At 47.9% G+C, this 24,262-nt stretch overlaps 1 protein-coding gene across 1 annotated transcript; it reads left to right on the top strand.

The window, feature by feature from the left end:
- Positions 1 to 1,626: 1,626 nt before the first annotated feature.
- Positions 1,627 to 24,012, top strand: Ifnlr1 (interferon lambda receptor 1). Its single transcript, XM_032896226.1, has 7 exons — positions 1,627 to 2,008; positions 5,836 to 5,959; positions 14,302 to 14,480; positions 16,761 to 16,906; positions 19,597 to 19,756; positions 20,047 to 20,177; positions 20,908 to 24,012. Exons 1-7 carry the CDS (start codon positions 1,951 to 1,953, stop codon positions 21,700 to 21,702), a joined length of 1,593 nt encoding a protein of 530 aa, XP_032752117.1. The 5' UTR covers positions 1,627 to 1,950; the 3' UTR covers positions 21,703 to 24,012.
- Positions 24,013 to 24,262: the final 250 nt, after the last annotated feature.

The following is a 24,262-nucleotide window of genomic DNA, read 5'->3' as shown; positions in this document are numbered from 1 at the left end:
ATAGCGCTGTAGAGTGAGGAAGGAATTAGCTGGGCTTCTTGCCTCTATAATTAGCCCTTTGTTTACCTCACCTTTAACCTGTTCATATTAAAGTCATTATTGGGGGGAAAGGTAAAGAAGGAATCCTCTTTACTTCAAAATAATGGCCATTACTTTAAAGTTAGATGTCTAGATATTTCTATGTTGTCTATGAAGACAAAACTTTATCCAGCTTTTGTTTGTTTTCGTTTAATTGAAACACAGTCTTGAGTAGATCAGGCTAGCCTCAACTCCATATAAAGGTGAGAGAGGCAATGGTCTTCACTTCAAAATAAGAGTCCTGGAGACGCAGCACTCATTAGGTCTTCACTCCAGAATAAGAGTCCTAGAGACCCAACCCAGACCGTTTTATGAACTTGCAAGGTAGAAGTCAGCCTAGAGAAAAGGCAAAGATGTTTGGCACACCAAATGTGACACAAAACTGGTTTTTTATATCCCTAATAGCATTTCTCAGCCCGCTTTAGTTCTCATTGGCTGAATTCTTCAGGGAGTTAACAGTCTTTCTGTTGTCTAGTACTGATTGTCCCCTTCCCGAATTCTTTCTCTAAATGGTACAGGACACAAACCCCTCCTTTTCTGATATGCGATCTCAGTCAGGCGGGCAGGCTACCTGTAACTTTTCAACCCTAGAACACACTGGGGATACCTAAGAAAGCAGACACCAGCTGCCGGGCAGAGGAAACAGGGGCCTAGAGCCCCACCTCCCTCCGTCTCTGATGAGCCCTAAACACACCTCATACTGAAAATGGACCATGATGGTTGATTTCTTACCTATCGAAGGTTGACCTTGAACTCCTGGTCCCCCTACCTGTATCTTCCCACTGCTGGGATTGCAGATGTGCATCTTAAAAGGCTAATGATTTTAGGGTGTGTCTTTCTGCTTCTCCATTATAGTTAAATAAAAATCCCAGACGCCCCTTATTGTGCTGGGCCTGAACAGAGCAGAGTACAAACAAACAAACAAACAGATCCAGTCATGTTAAATATTGGTCCCCAGACAGAAACGCAGCTGTCTATTGACCTCCTAGGAAATCAAGAGAAACCTGAGCTAGTGACCCGCCTTCCCAAAGGCCAGCTTTTGTTCTTTTTCTATCTCGTATGCATTCTGCAACAATTCCATATAGATATCAATGTATCTGTGTGGCATCCGCCAACTCACCATTCCCACTCCCTGCCAGCGAAAGGCAGAAAACGAAGTTCACGACCCTTAATCCTTACACACAAAAGGACACACACACACACACACACACACACACACACACACACACATGCATACCACACACACACACACACACACACACACACACACACACACACACACACACACACACACGTTGTTGTCCTAGCCTTGCCCCGACACTTCCTATAGGAAGAGTTAACTTGGAAAGAACCAGTTTTCCTTTCCGTGGGAGTTAGAATATTTTGTGTGGTAGAATGAAGTGTCCCCTGTTCCGAGGAGGATAGATAACAAAGTCTGAAGCGAAGTCCTTTCTGGTTCGTGGCAGCACAGCGTGCGTTGTGGCTTAGGACAGCCTCCTCCAAGCCTCTACCGCGAAGTAGGCGGGCAGTAACAAGCCTGCCCGGAATTCCAGCAGAAACTCTGGTAAGAAACTCGCAAGACAGGCTGGGTGCCGTCCTCCATCTCCAAAACAGGAGACCTGCCGGTGACCTCGAACTCTACCCTGGGTGCTGATTACTTACTCCTCATCGGAACCCCAGAGCTGGATTTCTTGTCTGATTTACAGAAAATGTTACTGAGAGCCCCGCCCCCACCCACGGCGGCAACGCGAGGCGGCCCTAGGTGAATCCCCGCCGTTGGCACCGCCGGAGGCTCCTCCTCCCTCGGCCGCCGCCCTTGTCACCTGCCGCCCAGGGGCCTGGCAGCGGGCGGCGGGGACCCTCGGGACCGAAATGTGGCGGGCTGGCCGGTGGGCGCCCCTACTCCTGTTCCTGATGCAAAGCGCCCTAGGTAAGCACGTTCCGCGGGGACAGCGAAGATGTGTCACCCGTGGTCCGGAGAGGGGACTTGGTGCTGGGCCTCAAGGACCCTTTGCTTTCGCCGCGGGTTTGCTTGGTCCTTGGACGGCCTTTCCTGGCCGGAAGGAAGTGGGTTTCCTTATTCCAGGCAGGGCCGGGAGACCGAGGCACAGACACCGGGAAGCGGTTGCTGTATTTGTTGACGGAATCCTAGAGTGTATACCTGATTGGCCTTTATAAGTTGGGGACATACAGGAATTGCCCTCCTGCTCCCGGGGACCCAGCTCTGGTTGATCTGGTCCCCGCTATGAGACTCTTTAACGGTGCGTTTTCTCTCTGTGTCTCTCACAGAGAGAAATAAGACAGCGAGGCACAAAATACCCGAGGCCAGGACCCAAGGACAAAACCCCAGTTTTCCACTGATCAGCTGCCCAGGGAGGAGAACCCATGGGCATACTTTAGATGCGGTCAAAAGGCTGGAAGGGTTCTTAGACCGAATAAATAATCATAAAAAGCCCATATTATTTCTGGTTGCTTCTTTGTCCTGGGCACTCTGTTTTCGTCAAGGTTTTCATCCCAGTCACCCTAAGAGGCAGATAGTCATCATTTTTAGGTGAAGGAAACTGAGGCTCAGAGCACTTCAGAGGCTGCCTTAAAGGTACCCCAGAGGGGCACACACAGGGCAGAGGAGTAAGGTTGAGCCTTGGGTTTGCCCACGACCAGTGCTGTCCCTGACCTGGGCAACCTCACAGCTCTGTAACAGTATTTTTGAGTTAATGAGGGTCTTGGGGGTAGGGTGGGAGGGTATGTTGCATCCCCAACACAAACTGGTTCAGGAACATAGGTGTGGGTAACACCTGCCCCGGGGGGGTAATCTGTCCTGAGACCTGAATGACATTTTTATACAGTGCTACACCAGTCCCTGGAACCCTTGAAGACTCTGTGAGGTGTCTTTTCCCATGTGGCCAAGCTCGAACTTTGGTCCTGTTCTGCTCATGGATGGCTTAAAACTAAGGGGCTTTTACCCACAGAGTGTGGCCTCTTGCTAGGCAAACTGGGTTTAGCAAAGCCGGGTTTAAAGACAGTGTCTTGGTCATGAACCTTCAGGGCACAGGACAGGCTAGAAATAGACTCCCACAGCTGGGTTGAAAATCCTTGAGGTAAGGAGGCAGTCCTAGTGTGGGCTTGAACTGAGAGACATCATGTAGACCTGGACTTATCTTGCCTGGTGCCTAAAATGTATGGGTCTCCATGGTGACTCATGTGACTAAATTCTCCCTGTGACCACGAGCTCCCGTGGGGCAGGAGATGGAATCATTTCCTTCTGTTCTCTGGTACACAAAGGAGCACAGGAAGCGTAGGTTAAAACTGCTTAGGTGTTTGTAATCCTAGTACCCAAGAGGTTGAGACAAGACGATCACTGCACATTTGAGCTAGCCTAGAACAGAGTGAGCTCTTGTCTCTACTATAGTCAAAAGGGGACTGGCAAGATGTCTCCGAGGGTAAGCGTTACTGGCACTCATTTGACAGAATCTACACATCGGAAGGAAAGATTCAATGTCTGCAAATTGACCTTTTACCTCCACATGTACACCATAGCATGTGTCGCACACACAGTAAATAAATGGAAAAGGTGATCAAGCCAGGTGGTGGTGGCACACGCCTTTAATCCAGCACTAGGGAGGCAGTGGCAGGTGGATCTCTGAGTTCGAGGCCCGAACTACGCAGATACACAGAGACAAAAAACAAAAAACAAAACAAAAAAAAACTTTTAAAAAATAGAATAAGGCTGAGTCCCAGGAGAAACTGGAAGAGGAAGTAAACTCAGAGGGCAGACCTGAGAATCGGCTTTTGAGTATCTAAGAGGGCCTTGGTTTCCCCATCTGTCTCAGGAAGCTCCTAGAACACTCACGAAGTGCTCAGCTCAGCTAACCAGAAGTTACAACCCGATACAAAGGGTCTGGTATTACTTTGTTGCCATCATGAGTGGCCCCTCTTAGAGGTAGCAAGGCGGGCTACCTGGAGGAAGTGGCATTTGAGTAGAATCTGAACTCCAGGCAACCTAAGACACCCAGGTTCAAAGACATCTAAACGATGGTACCGGCAGCTTTGCGAGCCTACGGGAGCTGCTGGAGATGTCACACAGGTGGTCAGGCCACCCAGACATTAGACCCCTGGATGAGAGTATGAACTTTATTCTTAAGACAAGAGAGGGCAGGAAGCCTGGGCATGGAGGTAAATAGTTGTATAGCTAGTTATCTGTGAGAATAATAAGATAACAATAACAATAAACAGAGACCAGAGATAGCCAGGGAACGTGTCACAGAGAGAGAATGCCATCAAAGGAATGTGAGGGAAGCCAAGAGGAGGGACAGATGTTGGGAACACCATGTGCGAAGGCTCAGAGTAAGGGGCAAACCACGATGCTCCCCAAAGAGCCACCGGCCAGCATGTCTGGAAAGGAGGAGAAACAAGCAAGAGATACGGGCCTTACTGGGAAGGCCTCTTGGAGGTTCCGATAAAGGCTATGAAGTTTTCTTGGAGTATGAAAGATGGAAACCGCAAAAGGGTCAAGCAGGAGGCAGACATGGTGTAATTGTCTCTTTAACCCTTGCCTTTGTGCAGAGGGTGGACGAAGAACTCACAGGGAACCTAGGATTCCAGCAGGAAGGAATGTTAGGGGGTTGGGGATTTAGCTCAGTGGTAGAACACTTGCCTAGGAAGCGCAAGGCCCTGGGTCCAGTCCCCAGCCCCCAAAAAAAAGAACCAAAAAAAAAAAAAAAAAAGAGTGGCAAGTGTCCTTAACTACTGGGCCACCTCTCTAAGCCTAGGAATGTTAGTATGTCAACATACTATGTCGGACCTCGGCAGGTGATGCAAGGGAGCTGACCTTGGGGTTTTTAATGTGGTTTTCATGGTGAATTAATTCCCTCTTCATTGATGTGCCAGTATTCCTGTAGAAGCAACCTAAAGGAGGAAAGACCGGTTGGGACAGTGTTTCAGAGGGTCTAGGGCCAGTGCACTGAGGAAGGCCAGATAGAGTGGTTTTATTCTACAGAAGCTGAAGTATGTGGTGAAGGTTGCTCGCCTGGGCCCAAAAGCAGAAAGAATGGATTGGAACAAGGGCTTGGATAGAATGCTCAAAGGCTCACCCCTTTTCTACCAATCAGCTCCGACCTCCTACGGGCTCCGAGGCTTTCAAAATGGCGCTCGGAGCTGCGGACTGATCATTCAAAACACTAGCCTGTGGGAGGCATTTCCAGTTGAAACCAGGACACACAGGACAACCAGGTGCCCCTTACAGAAGAGATCTGTTTATCCTGGCAAGTCTTCCGTGGCTCTCGTCTGACTGACGGGCATTGGAGTCACCTCTACCCCTGTGCCATGGCATGCACACACACACGCATACATGTCACACATGCACAAACACGTACACTAGTGATACACACATACATGTCACACATGCACAGGCACGTACACTAGTGATAAATTCAAAGTTTAAAAACCTAACAAGGAAAACAGAAAGCTTGCTCCAAGAATCTTCTGGAATCCAGGAACAGAATGGGGCCATTCATTGGCTCCTGCCCCATGGCAATCAAGTGGAGCCCACCCTCAGGTGCCAAAGTTCATAGAACTCCGCTCTGATGGCACTGTGAGCTGGGGACGGGAAGGATCTGCAATGCAGCAACTGGCAGATGCTGTTTCCTCAGTGGTGCCAAGGAAGTGAACACCTGTCATGCTTCTCATTCTTCAGCTGTTTGCACCTTTGCCAAGGTTGGCCAAGAGCTCCAAGCTTTATGACCTCTTTCTCTCCCACAGGAAGGCCCCGTCTAGCCCCACCCAGAAACGTGACACTGCTCTCCCAGAATTTCACTGTTTACCTGACATGGCTCCCAGGGCTAGGTAGCCCCCCGAACGTGACCTACTTTGTGACCTACAAAAGGTACAGGAGGAGCCTTTGTGCTGGTGGGTGGGGAGATGGGACAGTGGATGAGGAATGGAGGGGTTTCCCTGGGCTAGCTGCATTCCGTGGAGTCAGCATTCAGAAGGTCTCTGGGTCACCGGAAGGGCTTGTGGCGAGTCCTTGAGGAGGGGCTTTTGATAGGGGCTAGAGGTGGTGGGAGAGGGACTTGATGGAGAGCCACAGGTGACAGGCTTGCTGGAGGTTGAGCGAGTCTCTGTGGAAAGCTGGAGTAGAACCCAAGTGGAGCCGTGAGGGCCGAGATACCAGGGGATACAAATACTTGGGGTCTGTATTAGTCACTTTTCTGTTGCTATGATAAAACACCACAACCAAGAAAACGTATGGAAGAAAGAGTTTGTTTCCGCATATAGGTCCAGAGCCCACAGTAGAGGAAGCATGGCAGTGAGGGCTGGAATAGGAAGCTGTAAGACAACATCTCCAAGAGAACGTGAAGAGAGGCTAGAAACTTTCAAAGCCACCCCAGTGATGTCCTTCGGCCAGCAAGGCAGCACCACCTCCCCAAACACCGCCACCAACTGGGGACCAAGTGTGCTAACGCCTGAGCCGATGAGGGGCATTTTCACTCAGCCCCACCAAAAGATTGTTGTAGCCAATGGGTGAGGGCGAAGGAGTGGCCAAGGGTCTGGTCCTGCTCCTTGTAGAGCCTGGTCATTGAGCTAGACAGAGCTACAGGGTTCTTATGTTCTTGGAAGCCCAGGCTACCACTACTTTACTGGTCTGAAGGAATCAGAAAAGGAAAGCCCATCTGCCATCTTTTAGTCATGATTGGCTATACCCAACTTACCCTTTTTTTTTTTTTTTTTTTTTTTTTTTTTTTTTTTTTTTTTTTTGAGCTGGGGACCAACGCAGGGGCCTTGCGTTGCTAGGCAAGTGCTCTACTACTGAGCCAAATCCCCAACCCCGGCTATACCCAACTTAAATCCTTCTTTCTTCTCTCCTTCCGTCCGTCCGTCCGTCCCTCCCTCCCTCCCTTCCTCCCTCCTTCCTTCCTTCCTTCCTTCTTTCCAGTGGTGGGATTCAAACCCAGGAGCCTCACGCGTGTTAGGTAAGCTCGGAACCACTGAGCTACACAACCACCCAGAGGAAGGTTTTAAACACCAGATCCTGTGTTGTAGCCGCTCTGGTCTCTACCAAGCAGTTGTTTTAGGCTTTTGTGTCGAATGGCGATATCGATCTTGGACGGACACACACACACACACACACACACACACACACACACACACACACAGGTGTGTAATTGTCCAGATAGAATGACTGATGCATTCATTCGACCTGACACTTCCCACTTGGGAATCCCACTTGACTTGGGATTTGTGCTAAATTCCTCCCATTGATGATGTTTCCTTATGCTACAGTCTTGGTTGTCGCGGCCGTGGGAGAGGATAGATCGCTTTCAAAGGACCTATACTTATTCATCACCCACTCCCTTCATCCTAAAGTCTGCAGGGCAGTCTCCAATACACGTTCGCTTTACTCTAGAACAGTGGTTCTCAACCTTCCTAATGCTGCAGTCCTTTAACACCATTCTTCACGTTGCGGTGACTCCCAACCGTAAAATTATCTCCGTTGCTACTTCATAACTGCAATTTTGCTACTGTTACAAATCGTAATGTAAATATTTGCATCTTAGGCGACCCTGTGAAAAGGTCTTTTGATATGCCCCTCCCCCCAAAAGGGTCGAGACCCACAGGTTGAGAACCACTGCGCTAGACTCTGCTAATTTTGCAGGGCTGGGCTGACGTCTGCCACTGATTCTGAGCTGACATCTTTGGGTGCTCAAAGTCGCAAGTAAAAAGCTTTATTCTTCAAAATAAAGTCTTTTAATTTCAGAAAAGTTTTCTTAGTAATTTCATAAGGCCCTGTTCCCCAAACAGGAAATGGGGCTTTTTGTACCCATGGCTGGTTTTACTTACCACCTCTCTGGAATCCACCCACATCAAGTGTGCGTTCATTTCAGTCGTGACTGGACTTTAATGTGTTTCTCCATTTTCTCCTCAGTGGATTTTTTGGGCTGTTTCCAGGTTTGAGATGTGTATCAGTTTGTAATGGATGTTACATGTTTTTGTCACTATTCCCTAAAACTCATGTTCTCATAGACAAAAGGCATCCACTGGTGTCTCAATAACCCCAAAGGACTTTCCTTACTCCAGCATTCGCTGAAAGTCCAAAGTTCCATCTATTATCTGAATCAGGGGTGTGACTAAGACCGTGACTCACGCTGCTGAGAGAGAATTACTCTCCCTTGGTGGACCTCAGAAACCAGAGGACATCATGTGCTTCTACACTGAAATGGCAGCACAGGGGTGAGAGAGACATGCCCCATTCCCAGAGATAAAATCAGGAGAGTGACAGATGCCAGGCAATCCTGGTGAGGCAGCCTCCAGTAAGATATTTTATTTTACAGACTTTCTTTTTAAAGATTTATGGCTTGAGGTTGATGACAAATGCTGTTAACCCCAGCACTTAGGAGGCACAGGCAGGTAGATCATTGTGAGTTCAAGGCCAGCCTGGTCTACATAGTTAGCTCCATCTAAAAAAAAAAAAGCAACCAAAAAGAAAACCAAACCACCACCACCACCAAAAACCAAGCAGTGGCAGCACAGCTTTAATCCCAGCACTCAGGAGGTAGAGACAGGCGGATCTCTGTGAGTTCCAGGCCAGCCTGGTCTACAGAGTGAGTTCATGACAGCCAGGGCTACACAGATAAACCCTGTCAAAGGGAAACAAAACACAAAAGCAAAACAACAACAAAAAAGATTTTGTGTGTGTGTGTGTGTGTGTGTGGGGAGGAGGAGGAGGAAGGAAGGAGGAGGGGGAGGAAGAGGAGGAAGAAGAGAAGGAGAAGTAGTAGTAGTAGGAGGAGGAGGAGGAAGAGGAGGAGGAGGGGGATTAGAAGGGGAAGGAGGAGGGGGGAAGGAGTACCCACTTAAGCTACTCAAATTGATTCCGGCAGCTGCAGTGCTCCATTCTACCCACCCCAGTGTTCCGGTTCCTGGATGAAATACACACGGCTTTATATTTTGATATACCTAAAACAGCTCAATGACTGGGCCACTTCCTAACCTCCACCTGACTAATCCACCTCCCTCTGATATTCCCAAGTCATTACTTACTAAACCTATATTCCATCTTTGCTGCCCCGGACCCAGTCAGGCAGCCGTCTTGAGGCCGCTCCAGCTCCTACACGGTGGCTCTGCTCTGTCTCACACCTTCTCAGGCATGGCGTCTTTCCTCTCCTTCTCCCTGAATGACAGATGCCCTTCTCTTTCCTTGGTCCCTTGCCCAGAAATCCTAAAAGTCCCACCTCTGTCTACCCTACTGAGCCATTAACTGCTGACAACTTTATTTACCAATCAAAACCAACTCGGGGCAGGGTTCCCTCAGTGTCTTACATGTGGATGTGTGGATTCAAGTGCAATTCTGGGGACTCAAATTAGCATAATTCAAGCAGCCGTAGACCAAACCCACTACATTTATCCATTTTGACCAGTTAAAAAGGCTCTTTCCTCTCAGATATACATTGAACAAGATTATAGCAGTTATGTAAACTATAAAATTGATATACACTTATAGTGTCCAGTCTATCAATTTTGTCAATTTAGATAAATTACTCTATCCTAACTTAAAGAGTTTACAATTCTATACTTGAATTGTGTTTTGATTTTAACTTGTGTCGCCATCTGAAAAGCATCCTTTCAAATCTGCCTCTTCCCTAATATTAAACAGCTTAAGTTTGATTATGAGACTATAGTCTTCAACCTCATCAGAGATCTGAGAATGAATTAAATATTACCTGAATATATAGGCAGCACAAAAACATATAGTTTCCAAAATTTAAACAAATTGTAAAGACAGTTGACTGCCTGGTCAGTCCCCTATATTCTTCATAACATTGTAGCATGTTTCTTCAGCCTTCTGGCCCAGACTCCTCTGACAGACCTTAAGTGAAGCAGGAACTATGAAGGACCAGTGACCCTGTCTTGGCAGAGCTGAGCTGTTGCGGGATGCCTCTTGTGTCCTTTCCTGAACAGTATGTTTTGTCTGTAGATGAATCAGGGATGTTCTTGCCCAGTGGCTACCTTGTGACAACTGGAGCAACAACAGGTGGAGGTTATGATGCTCAATGTCTTCTTTGAGCTGTGAAGGGGGTACTGTCAGGAGCAGACATGTTTCCTAATCAAAAGATCTGTTAATAAATGAAACGATTTTAAATGTCCTATTCTATGGCTCTCTGATGCTTTTGAAGACTATCTAGCTATATATAGTATATCTGAACTGTTAAACCCTGACTACTCTTAGCTATCTAATTATCTTAATTATCTATCATAATTAAGTCAGAGTCTAATATGACCGTGAGTTTGCTATCTGGCTCTTACCTTGCGTTACTTAATCCCCCTAAACAGTTTGTGATGGCAGCTATAGAAGGACTGGGTCTGAGTCTTTTATTCTTGAATGAGTTGCATAGGCATAATGCCTATCTAAGAGTCACAATTAATTTTAAATGTGTATCAACACTCAACGATTTATATCAATGAAAACTTTAAACCTGTATCAATATATAAATTCCGTACCAATGTAAGAAAATATAACCTCAATTCTGCATCAAAATTTAGAGATTTCTACCAATGTAAGATTATAGCTATAAAATGTTTTGTGAAAGAGTAAATTTAGTAATCCATCCCATATATTTAATTTCTTATACTATTACTCTATCCCCCTTTCCCTTTTCAACCTCCTTCCCTTTACCTAAGAAAGAAAGGATAGAGAAGAGGAGAGGACAGAAATCTCGACATCTAAGCTCTCTATTGAGTTTCCTCCCTCTCCAAAATTATAACCATTTCCAGATTATCCCTTAAAATGACAATCTATCTATAATTTATAAAATAAGCATAAACATAAACCATAAATTTATAAGACACCCAAAACTAAAGAATAGGGGTGATGACTCTCCATGGCTTCTTCCTGCTAAATAGGGATAATGTGTATGTATGTGTGTGTGTTTTCATATATATATATATATATATATATATATGTGTGTGTGTGTGTGTGTGTGTGTGTATGTATGTATGTGTATATATATATAAACTTTTTAAGGTGTAGGAAGGGTTAGAAAAATTGGACAAGTTGGTTAGACTTAAGAAAGCTAGCTTTAGCATTTGTTATCTAGTCTTTGCATTCTTAGAAAGTTCAGGGCTTGATTGAAGTTCTGACTGGATCCGTCTGAAAGGCTGGATGAACCGAGGTCATTGGGAACCAGTAGCTGATCCTGGAGCTGTTCTGGAAGCAAGTCTCTGGAAATGGCTGCAGGGATAAGGGAGCTGGGCGAGCGGGTCATGTCAGCATCCCCAAGGACGAATCTTGTCAGAGCTGAGTCTTGGTGTTTCATTCTGCAACATATGAATCCTGTCACCAAATTTTTAGTATCATAGAGAATATTTGTATGAATTGCACAAGGTGCATAGATCACTTAAAGATACATTTTCACTCCTTGTTTGAGCAGCTGTCTTTTTTATGAGTTCATTTGGTCAATGACCGATTGTAATAAATCTTCATGCATGCCGTGTAATATGATGAATCTTTTTTTTTTTTTTTGGTTCTTTTTTTCGGAGCTGGGGACCGAACCCAGGGCCTTGTGCTTCCTAGGTAAGCGCTCTACCACTGAGCTAAATCCCCAGCCCCAATATGATGAATCTTAAGGATTCCATGACCAACCAGATCTCTTGGCTGATTTTAGCTGAAGTTTTGGCTACTTTATGTCTGAGCCAGTTTCAGGGCTGGTCCCCTGTGGTGGGATCAGCATAGCATGTCACCTGTCCCGTTTGGTCTTCTTGAGTTTTTCTTTCCTGTCTGTAATCAAGACCCTTAGTGGGTCTTCCCCTATCGTATCTCATCCACATTACTCTGGAAGGGATCCAAAGCCTTTTCTTCTTGCCTGTTACCACAAATACAGAGCCTCTCTCCCAAAATAGCATGTCCTGGGTCCGGCAACCCCAAATCGCCAAAAATATAGATTGATTCAACTCGACAGCCTCCTCTTTCTTTAGACCTGGTTTATTTTGACCTCTCGCACAGGTGATTTGCAATATCACCTGTATTTTTTTTTCTTTTTTCTTTTTTTCGGAGCTGGGGACCGAACCCAGGGCCTTGCGCTTGCTAGGCAAGCGCTCTACCACTGAGCTAAATCCCCAACCCCATATCACCTGTATTTTGATGATTAGCACAACTGAAAACAATTAAAGTACTCTTAAACATTTATTATTACCCATTGAGACTGGGCTCCTTCCCCGTCTCCTGCCTTCCCCTCCCCCCTCCCTTTTTTTTTTTTGAGGTCAAAGGCCTACATTAATTTTATCTGTTGACACAGGGCTCCTTCCTTAAGATTAAAGGAGTGCACTATTGCCTCCCAACTGCCCGTTTTGGTTTTTGTCTTAGAGATAGAGTCTTACTGTTTTAGCCTTGGCTGGCCTGAGACTTTCTCTGTAGACCAGGTTGGCCTCCAAGTCACAGAGGTCATCAGCCCGCGTGTGCGCTGCAATTAAAGTCATGTAGCCCATACCCAGCCTCTACTTCCAAATTTACATGAGTTCTAGGGATCGCACGTAGGTGGCCAGGGTTGTATGATAAGTACCTTTACCTGTGGAACCAACTTGACAACTCCAAGGATGACCTCTTAAAACCACAAGTTAAATCACATCAGTGGACCTCAGCCTGTTCCTGATGCTCTAACAGAGTGCCTTAGCCTGGGTGATTGAGAGGTGATAATTATTTATTTCTCATATTTCTGGGGGCTAGGGAGAAAGACTCCTAAGATTATGCCTTCTCACTGTGTCCCCACATGGCAGAGAGGCCAACCTATGACCTCACGTGAGAAAGAGACTGAACATCGAGCAGCTCTCTGAAGCCATATTTACAAAGCCATCCTTATGAACTATGTTGTCCTCATGACTTAATTACCAGGAAGTTGGGTTTCGGTGCCAACATTTGTTTGGAGGAACACATGCTTTCAAACCGTAGTGGTTTCCATCAAGTGTCCAGTGACTTCCCATCACACTTTGGATAAATTCACATCCTAGCCAAGACCTGACACAACAGCACTTCCCAGTCCCCCTCATCCCCTATCCACTTGGTCCTCCTCCTCCCTTACCTACTGGGTTTTGGCTCTCTGGCCTTCTCGCATTTCTCTGGATATGCCCAACTCCTTCCCATCTGTCCCAGTGTGCTTTCTTTCCACTGCTGTGATAAACATCATGACCAAAAGCAACTTGAGAAGGAAAGGATATTTTTGGCTTATGTATCCCAATCACAGTTGGTCATTAAGGGAAGTTGGGACAGGAAATCAAAGCAGGACAGAAACCTGGAAGCAGGAACAGAAGCTGAGACCATGGACGGGTGCTGCTTACTGGATCACACTTCATTGCTTGCTCAGCCTGCTTTCTTATACAACCCAGGGCCACTTGCTGAGGAGTGGCGCCACCCACAGTGGGCTTTTCTCTCCCATATCAATCATTGGTCAAGAAAATGCCCTTCTCTATGGGCCAATCTGATGAAGGCATTTTCTCCATTGAAGTTCCCTCTTCCTAGGTGATCCTGGCTTGTACAAAGTAGACAAAAACTACCCAGCACGCCATCCCAGACCTTCATTCTCTTGCTCTCCCACTCCATCTCCATCACCCAGTTTCCTCTTCTTCATTACTGGGGAGTTCCATTTCTCTGGCCTTTTTTGAGCCTCCCTTTAGAAGCAGTGACTCCATTTTTTTTTTATCATTTTATCACTGCATCTACTAGCTGCTGAGTTTGTCTTGTTGGGCGTGATGACTGTCCCTTGTTCCCTCCCATCAGCTATGAGTAACTTGAGGAGGCAAGAACTCATTTGTCAGTCTGGGACAGATGCCTGGATATAGATCACTTCTTTGACCTCCGTGTTCTGTAGGTGTTGCAGTCCAATGAAGCCCTATAGGTTCCCCTCTGATATCCCATTCAGTACCCAGCATGGCCTCTAGCATACAACAGGCGGTCTACCAATGCCTGAGGAAATCAACAGAAAATATCCACTTAGATTAGTGACAGTGGTTCCATGAAAGCCTTGTGAGGAGAACTGCAGATAGGAAACTGGGTTTGAGGGGAAGTACCCCACGGAAGGATCCAGAGATAGCGAGGGGAGAGGCAGGATTCCCCTCCACACTTGTCTGCCAATGGCTGCGTGGCTGAGCAGATGGACCAGTGGCATCTGACTGAAGGTTAGGGTATATATTTGGGAGGTCCTCTAACCATGACCCATTCTCTCTGTCTCCCCACCTCAGCTATAACAACCATTGGCGAAGAGTGGAGCATTGCGCGGGCATCAGTACTCTGGTGTGTCCCATGATGTGCCTGAAGAAACAGGACCTGTACATCAAGTTCAAAGGACGAGTACAGGCAGCTTCTGCCCATGTAAAGTCCCCATGGGTGGAGTCCAGGTACCTGGAATACATTTTTGACGGTAAGGAGTACTTGTTACTCTTGCAGAAGACAAACCCTTGGTTCCCGGTACCCATGTCAGGCGGTTGACTATTACTCCAGTTCTAGGGGATTTGACACCTTCTTCTGGCCTCCTTTGCTACTGGCACTATATATACACACACACATATACATACATTATATATATATATATATATATATACACACAAAATAAATATTGAAAGCAGGTCCTTTTTTATAAAGAGGCTGAGTGAGAACATTGGACAGCAAAACAACCATGTGTGTGTTAATATGTGCGAATACGTGTTAGTGTGTGTGCACATGCATGCCTGTGAGCTTTCAGGGGTCATTCCTCAGGCACGTCCCACTTTTTTTTCCCAGATAGGATCTCTCACTGACCTGGAACTTGCCAGATAGGCCAGACTGGCTTTTCCAGACAAGAGATCCAGGGAGTCCAACTGCCCCTCCGCCCGGGTCTCACCATAGACGTCCAGGGCAGAATGGATTTATGAGCTCAGTCAGAGTGCCAGGCTGAGGACCCTGATCCCTCATTTCTTATCAGCTAGGAGCCTCTCCAAGCTGCTGAGAATATCTGTTTCTCCTCATGACCCCACCACCCTTCCTCAAACTGGAAGTGACACAAATGAATCCTGGTCACATCTAGCATCTCATCACCCTGTCCTCTGCTCTCAAAGGCTCTGGCCCATCCACATGTCCAAGGGTAAATGCACCATTTTATGGCTCTAAACCTTAACCAAAAATTCTTTATCCATTCAACCATGACAACAGCAGGCTGGCCCCATCCAGGGATAGGGACAGAAGTCTACCGTGGGCTTTCTTCTCAGCCCCAAATTCACAGCTTTTGCAAGCACAGAATTAATTAAAGGACCCCATGTCAAGGTCCCCCAAAGTTGCCTGTTATTGCAACATCAACTCAAGTTCCAAAATCTCCCTGGCAGTATCTGAAACAGAGTGTCAGGTAGCTTTGGTGTAGTACACTCAGTCTGGCTTCTGGGTACAGTTCCTCCCCACCTATGAGCTGGTGAGGCTGAGGGAAGCCATCTCTGTTCCCTGTATAAGATGCGGGAGTGGAAGGTAACACTAAGAGAAGACCAGGGTTTTGGTCCAAAGCGGCTGTAAATCCAGCCGAACAAACAAATGCCACTCACGCTGACTTTCTAGGACAGTTCTCCTTGACTCCCAGCAAAGACCTTTGAGATCCCGCTTCTAGGAGTTCCCACTTCCAAGGCAGGCTTCCTTCTCCACCATGGGCCACAAGCACCTGCCGCCAAGGAGTTTTGCCAGCCTCTCCCCTGTCAGCAGGAATGAAGTCGACAGCTCTCTTTGATTTCACACACAAACGACCAGATGTCAATGTTTCTGTAGATCTACGAGCCCTCAAAAGTGATGGCTCTCCTGTGACTGCTTGGAGAGCCACCCCTGGGGGACAGACACGTGGTGTTATATCTACGTACATTGTGCTGGGTGGATTTCCCTGGGCATCTTTGACTAACCCATCTCCCCACCCCCATCTTTCATCTCTCTGGGACAGCAAGAGACAGAACGAAGTTTTGAGAGGTTACCGTTTGGTATTCACAGTCCCTTATGACCACCCTTCCCCACCTACACTTGACACAGTCAGAAGAACCCAGACTCCCCTCCAACATCCACCCACTACTAACAATATATCCTGGCAACAGACTAGGCCTCTAGTAGTTCTCAACCGGTGAACCATGACCCCCTACGGGGTCGCGTATCAGATATCCTATATATCAGATATTTATATTACTATTCATGACAGTGGCAACAAAAATAATTTTACATGGGTCACCACAGCATGAGGAACTGTATTAGGAAGGTCATGAGGGTCACAGCATTAGGAAGGCTGAGAATCACTGGTCTAGGGTCTTGTTTTATTTTTTAAAAATGGAGTTGGTGAAGGCTTGAGAGAGAGCTCAGAAATCAAATGCTTCAGTGAGCCCCAGGCTCAGTGAGAGACCCTGACTCAAAACATATGGCGGAGTTCAATGGAAGATGACAAGCATACGCTGACCTCTCACCTTTGACCTCTGCACAGGGACTCACAGGCATGCTCACCCACACATACACATGCACACACTTAGTGGGACTGTGATGCTTCCCTCCCGGGGTTAGTGAAAGGCAGATAAAAGGGCTATGAGGACCTTCAGCACAGACGATATTTAAAAAATGCTAATGGGGTGCTCTCTGAACCGGACAGAGGCAGAAGAATAGGGACTGGGCCCTCAGGGCAGTCTGACTGGTTTGATTCTGTTTCTGGCAGTGGAGCTAGCCCCACCCACCCTGGTGCTCACCCAGATGGAGAAGATCCTAAGTGTCAACGCTACCTACCAGCTGCCACCCTGCATGCCGCGGTCACTGGAACTGAAGTACCAGGTGGAGTTCTGGAAGGAGGACCTGAGAAGCAAGGTAGGAACGCCTGTGCGGTCCCGCGCTGGGTCTCCTCCCCGCTTCAGACACTGCCTCCTGGACTTTCCTCCCAGAGGCCTTCCACAGTTTTCTGACTCCAGTCAGCCCTTGATGGTGTGCAACACCCACGGCCCCACAACATCCCATGCAGGCAGAGAGGAAGCATCAGGCTTTGCCCTCCAAGGAACAGGCCTGGACTGCAACATTGTTTTCAACCTCATTTTGAAAATTATGAGCCTTACCTCCCAGGGCAAGACACAAGCTGGAGGATGTGCGCATGGGAGTGTGCCAGTGAATATACGTGTGTGTGTGTGTGTGTGTGTGTGTGTGTGTGTGTGTGTGTGTGTGTGTGTGTGTGTGTGTGTGTATGTGTGTATATGTATGTGTGTATGTATGTGTGTATGTGTATGTATGTGTGTATGTGTATGTATGTGTGTATGTGTATGTGTGTGTATATGTATGTGTGTGTGTATTGTGTGTGTATGTGTGTGTGTGTGTGTGTGTATGTGTGTATGTGTATGTGTGTATGTGTGTATGTGTGTGTATGTGTGTGTGTATATGTGTATGTGTGTGTATAATATGTATGTGTGTGTATGTGTGTGTGTATGTGTGTCTGTGTGTGTGTCTTTATATGGCAGCTGCAAGGTTCCTTTATCAGATGCTTCCACTTCTTCTTTTGACAGAGTCTCACCAGGTAGTCCTGGCTGGCCCAGAACTTGTTATGTAGACCAGGTTGGCTTCAAACTCGAAAGAGATCTGTGCTAGGATTGATGCTCCACCTTACTTTTTGAGACAGGGTCTCTTAGTGAACCAGGCGCTCTAGATCAAGCCAGTCTAGCTGTCCAGCAAGCCCAGAGATTATGATCCTACCCCTACCTCCTTAGTGATGAGATGACAGGTATGCCCATCTTTTTTTATGTGGGTGCCAGGGATCAAATTCAGGTCCTCATGCTTGCACAGAAAGCACTTCACTAAAAAAAAAGAAAAGAAAAGAAAAGAAAGAAGCACTTCACTGCTTCACTGACCCTCTCCCCGGCTCATCCTCCCCCACACTTCCAGTAAAAGTTTGACTGGAATATTTTGGACTGCAGGAAGTTGAGTCACCAGATTCATTACGGAAAGCCCTGAAAACCCAAATGAGCTCCAAGCAAAGAAAAAGCACCCAGCTTTTCTCTCTGCACACCCAGCTTCGCCCGCGTCAGGCGTCCAGCAGGAACAGGCCTGAATACTCACTCATGGCAGATTAGAGCACCATCGGTGTGTTTACCACTGTGGCTCCAGGGTCTGAGGCTGTAACTCAAAAGTAGCCACTCGTGGACGATCTGGACGAAAGCGCGTCTTGCAGGGTTCTTCCCGTTATGAAATCAGGCCGTGGGGTAGAATTGGCCTAGCAGTAGCTGTTACTCATTTACATTCTCAACTCTGACCCTAGGGATGGGAACGCAAAGTGCTTTCTGCCTTCCAGAATCTTGAGAATATTAAAACATCACACCGTGCCCCATCAACACAAACAATTTGTTCAGGTCTGGGACTCATTATGTAGTCCAGGTTAGCCCAGGCTCAATCTCCATGCCTCAGCCTCCTAACGAATGTTGGGATTACAGGCAATATGCTATCATCCTCGGACTAAATACACATAATCTTTGTAAGTCAGTCACAAGTCAATACCCTAACTAGCACTGTCCAGCAGAAACAAGGGCCAGCTGTGCCGTTTCGTTTCTTTTAAATTTATTTTAATGTGTGACTGTGGAAGCTGTGACATACATGCCCGCCTCTGGAGGTCAGAGGACAACTTTGTGAAATTGGTTCTCTCCTCCACTTCCTGGTCTTAGGGGTTGACTTAGGTCATCCGGCTTGGCCTCATGACTTCACTAAGTCATCTCTCTGGGGACTAATCCACCCCTAAGTCATTTTAAATGTTCCCCACTAAGTTCAGGCTGGCTGTTTGCGGGGAAGAGAGGTCAAGTTGAGATAGGATTTCCTAAAGCCCAAGCTGGCCTCGAACTTGTTATGTAGCCAAGAATGACCTTGAACCCCTCATCCTCCTGCCTCCACCTCCTAAGTGTTGCTATTATAGGCATGAAACACATAGCTCGACTTTAGTATTTTGTCTGGAACTAGAGATCCTTCTGCCTTTTATCCCATAGCACGCTGTCGTGTCAACCCCGGAAATAATACAACCTCTGAGCTGTTTTGCCTTCTCCTCCACCATCTTTGGAAACTGACAAGCATTTTGTACTTGGGACATAGCTCCATTCGCACTAGCCATCTACCCATGCCTTGTACTGCACTGGCTAGCTGGGGCAGCGCTGAGCCTTAAGTGATTGAATGACCCTCATTCCCAGTGGACTGGGAGGCCAGAGGGCTAGAAACCTGTAGAAGCCCCCTCTGAAGTGGGGATCCCTCCCCCCGCCCCGAGGTCTTGATGAGCTTCACTGGAGTGACCCAAAGTAGCAGGCTACTTTTGAACCCCAAACGGTCTGCACAAGGAGATTCAGCTGAGAAGAAACCAGGTTGTAGCAAATGCCCTTAGAGCTTGCACTACAATGTAAAAGAAATGAAAGCTGCGTGGTCCCTACCCTACCTCGCCCCTACCTCGCCCGGCCAACCCGCCGTGGGTATCTATTAGCTCTGCGCATGCTCAGCCATCAGCTCTGCGCATGCTCACTGCCTCTTGCTTCTCCAAACAGACCGTGTTTCCAGACACTCCATATGGCCAGCCAGTCAAGATTCCTCTCCAGCAAGATGCTCGTGGACGCCACTGCTTCAGCGCCAGAACCGTCTATACCTTAACCCACACGAAGTACAGCCTGTTCTCTGAGCCCAGCTGCATCTTCCTAGCGGCCCCAGGTGGGTGCAAAGTAGCACTAGGGTGAGGACTGACCCCCGCCATCCAGGGACATCAGAAGTTTCATGATCGAATGGTTGAAAGGATAAACTGAGAGACAGGTTTACAGATGGAAATCCCAGCCCTACCACTGTATGTTTTGGGGTAGTTTATATAACCTCTTTGCGCCTTGGCTTCCACTAGAATGATCTTATTCTCCTAAGAGTGAACAGGACGGTCACCGGAAGCTCTTGGTACACTGAGGGACCGGGCCATTGTTCCGTCTGCAGTTTCTGTGTTCTCTCCTCTCTAGGGGCCAACAGGGCTGTCCTGGCGGTGCCCTTACTCTTGCTTCTACTGATAGCAGCGGCTGCAGCGGGTACGGCATGGAAGAAAATGGATGGGAACCCCTGGTTTCAGTGGGTGACGATGCCCCAGGCACTGGTATGGCATATCCGGAGAGCATGACGTGGTATATAGAAGTGAGGTGTTGAATAGCAGGAAGTAGGGCTGAGTTTCCAGTGCTTCAGACAGAATAACGAACTGGCCCAGACTGTAGCATCATCGGCCATCTTGCCTTGGTGTCTCGATCCCCACCTCTGGGGGTGGATGCCTTTAGCCAAATCCAACAGGCAAACCTGCCTCCCAAGGAGAAGTACCTAAGTCCCCTTCCGTGGAATCACTTCACCTTCTGCTAAGGCTTTGTCAGGTGGAAAGAGGAACACAGGGCCCTGAGTCCCAGCAGAGAGGACCAGAGCGTGTGGGCTGGGAGGTGGTACAGACAGGAGCATCATTTAAGGCTGCGAATGCTTGGTTTACAACTTGATCAAAGCGGAGCGTCTCCAGGCTAAATCCTCTTTCAGATCCATGAGCTAGCTGGGGGAGGGGAGAGGCCTAGAGAAGTCAGAGAGAGGCTGGACTACAGGGGGCTGTCCCTGGACCACAGCACCACAGCAGGGAGTAGTTTCAAAGGCTGTACAGCCCCCTACCTCCCAGCCCCCACCCCTACCCCTGCTGCGCTTGGCCCTGGTGTTTCCTGGAAACACCTCCCAAAGAACCAACTTCCACTTGAACCCATGTGGACTATTATTGCTAGGGGGTACCCCAGATTTTCAACCAGTCATGCTTCAAGAAGCCGGACTCACCTTTCTCTCCCCTCTCTTTCTTACATCAGGACTTTTCTGAAAACAGACACCCAGTGGCGACCTTTCAGCCCAGTGGACCTGAGTTCTCAGGTGACTTGATCCTCTGTCCCCAGAAGGAACTGACCATAAGGACCAGACCAGTCCCTCGGGTCACAGGCCCAGCCACACTGCAGGCAGGATCAGAAAAAGACAGTACTGAGGATGAAGACGAGGACACAGACGACGACGGTGACAGCATCCAGCCCTACCTGGAACGGCCCCTCTTCGTGAGGGAGAAGCTCCAGGTTACGGAGCATTCAGAGGCAGATGAATCTGGGGTGGATTCAGTTGGGAGCGAAGGCTCGTCTGCATGGGACTCTTCAGGTGGGAGCTGGTCCAGCACAGGGGTCTCCTCAGGGGACTCCTCTTATAAAGATGAAGCTGGGTCTTCCAGCTGTTTGGACCAGAAGAAGCCAGACCAGGAGCCTCATGGGGATGGGCACCAGGGGCCTCTCCCATGCCTGGAATTTTCTGAGGACTTGGGCACTGTGGAAGAGCTTCTGAAAGACGACCTCTCTGGTTGGAGAATATGGGGTACCTTATCCCCAAAGAGAGATCTGGCTCCTGTGGAGCCCCCAGTTTCTCTTCAGACACTGACTTTCTGCTGGGACAGCAATCCAGAGGAACAGGAGGAAGAAAAGGAGGAGGAAGAGGAGGAGGAAGAGGAGGAGGAAGAAGACTGGGAATCAGACCTTAAGGACAGCAACACCAGCTGTTGGGATGCTTCAAGCCCGCAGAGGACAGAGGTCAGGGGTGGGATGCTGGGAGATTACATGGTCAGGTGAGATGGCCCCAGTAGTCCATCCATGGACCAGAGGCACCTCCAAAAGCCGTGTCCCTTTGAATGGTAGCCAAGGTCCTGGCCCTTCTTTATGGATCTTTATGGCACCTTGTCATTTTGTAAGATGCCACCTGCTGTAGGTGACCTGTGAGCGGGATGGAGCTGTGGTCAGAGACTAGTTGAGTTCCAGTCTGCCCACTGTCCCTGGGATGACAGGTCTAATGGAAAATCACCCTCGGACCAAATGAAGCAGGTGAAGCCGGGTGGCTGTGGACACCAAGGACTGACACGCCCTAGTCCATAAGTCACACACAGCATTGCACAAAACAGGCCTTGGTCCAAATCACTGCTCTGCCGTTTCTGGCAGTCACTGAGCAAGTGACTCTTAACCTCTGCGCCTCAGTTTCCCCTTCTGCAGCTGTCACGTGGATATGGTGAGGGTTCGAGGAGTTTTCAGGTAATGGGTGACAAGGGACCACCAATGTCACATGTACTGACTATGCACTAAAACTCATCAGTCCAGACTCCTGAGAGACCCCAGGCACCTCTCACCAGCAACCCCTAAGCCAGGAGTAACAAAATACCTACCCTCCAACCTGTCTACCCTCTAGGTCACCCCATTTCTTCCTTGTCACCTTCTAGTCAGGGGCTCCCTGAAACCACAGCCTGACCAACTTTGCTTCTTTCTCAAACATAGTTCACCTTCCAGGGTCGACATTGGTCAGGGCAGAAATTGCACTCCTGGCCCGGTGTCCTTTTCGAATGCCATTGTAACAGGGTTTAAGTTTTTTGGGTGTTTGATTGTTTGTTTATTTATTTGTTTTTATCTGTTTTGGTCATGATGAGGTCCTAGTATCTGAGAAGCTAGTGTCTTTTAGAAACAGACGACTGTCCTTTTGGGGGTGCGATGTGTGTCCTCGGTCTGCAGGTGTCACTCAGAACCAATGTGTTTGTGGCTGAGGACCTCAACAGTCCATGATGCAGAAGAGAGCTCACAACCGCTTTACTCACGGAGCTGTGCGGCTCTGAGGCACAACCTTACAGAACTCGTGTGAGGGTACCCCATAAGGCAGACGTTTTCAACCTTCCTAACACTGCCAGCCATAAACAGTTCTTCATGGTATGGTGACCCCCCCCCCAGTCATAAAATTATTTCATTACTACTTCATACCTGTAGTTTTGCTACTGTTATGAATCACAATGTAAATATCTGTGTTTTCCAGTGGTCTTAGGTGACCACTGTGAAAAGATCATTGGACCCCTAAAGGGGTCATGACCCACACGGAGGTTGAGAAACACCATCTTAAGGGCATCTGATTCGAGGGTTCTCTAGCTCATTCTCAAAGGCCTTTGGGGCTCCAGGATCTTCCCCCTTCAGTGGGAGTGGCCTCACTGAGTTAATACACAGACAATGGCTTTGCACAGATGGTGTCTTGAGTGGGGTTCACAGGTAACAAAACCCTAAAGCACTGTCCTCAATACATACCTGTATCATTTCAAACAAACCTTTAAGTCACCTGGCAAGGCAGCCCTAGTGACTTAATATGTGTGTCCCCAAGAGTTCCCAGAGTCATCAAACTGACAGGAGATCTTTGTGACACACACACACACACACACACACACACACACACACACACACACACACCTACCTCCTACCTCACTGGGGTTTCCCTGCAACGATGCTTGACCACATCCCTGAGCCCAGAAGCAGACCAAACGCGCATGCTTGAGGACAGTCATAGCACTGGAGCAGCTCCTGGAAATGTCCCAGCCCAGCCAGTGGCCTTCCTGAGACCCAGCTGAGCTGCGCCACAGAGGCTCTGTCAGAAATCCTTCCAACTGTGACAGCCTTGGCCTCGCCTTCCGAGCTTACTCTCCGATAGTCCACCTTACTGTTTACAATGTTTCCCAAAGTTTACTTTCTGATGGAGCCTTCTTGTCATTCTAAATCCCAGCTCCTTTCAGCCATTAGGTCATTGACAAAAGACTGTGGGAAGCCCATGGAAAGGGCAGCAGGAACAACCCAGAAGTTCCTAATGTGTGCTCAGCACTTAACTTATATGTAAGCAGCCCTGGGCGACAGTCTCTGGGCACCTCAAGGATAACAAGGTCAAAGTGACTGACTGGATTCGCAGTGGTGGGCAGCATCGGCACACTGAGGCTATACATCTTTCTTACTTGTTTATATTACCTTTCTTGCATATTTGTATTTTTGTTGAATTTTGCACTGTATTTTATACCCTATTTAAACAATAATATCAGCTGGTATATAATACCCAAAACCTTAAATAAAGAGATCTATTTTTAGAGAAAACTAATGTCCACTCATTTGTTTGGAATACAGGGATCTAAAATTGTGCCCCCAAAAGGAGACACGGAGAAAGGGGTCTGGGGCATACAGTTTCCAGAGGACACCATAAGGAAGTGGGAAGATCAGGGCAGGGGGAAGGAGGCCAGCCATTCAACATAACGATCAGGTCCCTGATCCTGGAGATGGGGCCTCCACATCCCTGGGGAGTCTTCTGATGTCCGTGTCTGGCCCGTCAGATTTGATCCTCTGCAAG

Source organism: Rattus rattus, chromosome 1, assembly GCF_011064425.1.
Source record: "Rattus rattus isolate New Zealand chromosome 1, Rrattus_CSIRO_v1, whole genome shotgun sequence".
In the NCBI taxonomy this organism is placed as follows: domain Eukaryota; kingdom Metazoa; phylum Chordata; class Mammalia; order Rodentia; family Muridae; genus Rattus; species Rattus rattus.
The sequence above is the reverse complement of the archived record's forward strand: the minus strand, read 5'-3'. Positions and strand labels throughout refer to the sequence as shown.

Excerpts from the sequence above, each read along its gene's own strand:
- Ifnlr1 (XM_032896226.1), top strand. The coding sequence starts at position 1,951 with ATGTGGCGGGCTGGCCGGTGGGCGCCCCTACTCCTGTTCCTGATGCAA. Across the intron at positions 14,481-16,760 it reads CCTGGAATACATTTTTGACG|TGGAGCTAGCCCCACCCACC; the intron begins GTAAGGAGTACT and ends TGTTTCTGGCAG. Across the intron at positions 20,178-20,907 it reads TGACGATGCCCCAGGCACTG|GACTTTTCTGAAAACAGACA; the intron begins GTATGGCATATC and ends TTCTTACATCAG.